Raw genomic sequence first — 1,036 nt, 5'->3', positions numbered from 1 at the left:
CACATTCTTGTAGATGCTATACACTTTTGGGGTAATTTGGAGAGAGAAGGATAATTTAAGTACCAGTTTTTGAAAGGGAAAAAAATATAAAGATCAATTTAGAAATCGAGATATAGTTTAAGTTAAAAGTAGATGACTAAATAATTCGAGGTTGAATGAAATTAAATTTCAAATAAGCATAATAGAGGGACTAAACTAGAATTAGACCTAAAAAATACCAGACGATTCGTATATAAATCCCAAGTGACGCGCTTCACTTGAAGAACCCGCAGCAAATCAAACTCGTTTTCTTCCTCTCTTTGCAGTCTCTGCTTATTTGTTGTTGATGGAAGAAGATGAGAATTGTGATGGAAATGGGAATGAAGAGGAGCATTTGAAATCGATTGAAATTGCTCCCATGATGTGTTCTTCACCAACAATTCCAAACCTTTCATTAATGTCCTCGAACGATCCGTTTTTCTCCTGCATTATCACTCTCTACATTCTAATCCTCCTCTACTTCCCTCAAAGCTTTTCCCTCAAAATCCTCTATATTTTAACTCTTCTTTTGCTTTCCGTCCTTCGCTTCAATGCCGTCCAAAGGACCCGAACGGGCACAGGAAGTAAACGGATCGTCAACGAAGTTGAAAAAACGGAGTTCTCGCAGCAAGAGCTTAAGTGGGTCGGGCTTAAAAGTGACCCGGAGGTTATAATTCGGAGTTTCGAAGAGTTTTTCGTTGAATCGGACGTCGGAGCTCCGTTAGAGGTGATATTCGAAGGGTTCGAAGGAGAAGAAGAAGGGGAGGATTACCCCGATCCGACCCGTGTTATCGAGAGGCATCCTTTGTTGTCGTTGTACTACCCGGAGTCGGACTCGGATAGTTCTTCGTCGTTGGAGATGGATTTTCCGGCGATCGGGGAATGGATTTCGATGGAGAAGATGTGTTACCGATGGGAAGAGGAAGACAGAGATGAAGGGATGATTGAGATAGATTTGGATTTTCGTGAAGAAGAAGATAATTTGATTGAGATCGACATTTCTTAAGCATTAATTTTA

At 40.4% G+C, this 1,036-nt stretch overlaps 1 protein-coding gene across 1 annotated transcript; it reads left to right on the top strand.

Annotated features, from left to right (window-relative positions):
• Positions 1 to 281: 281 nt before the first annotated feature.
• On the top strand, positions 282 to 1,036 carry LOC120204063. Its single transcript, XM_039204154.1, has one exon. It carries the CDS (start codon positions 326 to 328, stop codon positions 1,022 to 1,024), a length of 699 nt encoding a protein of 232 aa, XP_039060085.1. The 5' UTR covers positions 282 to 325; the 3' UTR covers positions 1,025 to 1,036.

This window comes from Hibiscus syriacus, unplaced genomic scaffold, assembly GCF_006381635.1.
Source record: "Hibiscus syriacus cultivar Baekdansim isolate YM2019G1 unplaced genomic scaffold, ASM638163v2 tig00010533_pilon, whole genome shotgun sequence".
NCBI classification, from domain to species: Eukaryota; Viridiplantae; Streptophyta; class Magnoliopsida; order Malvales; family Malvaceae; genus Hibiscus; species Hibiscus syriacus.
The sequence above is the reverse complement of the archived record's forward strand: the minus strand, read 5'-3'. Positions and strand labels throughout refer to the sequence as shown.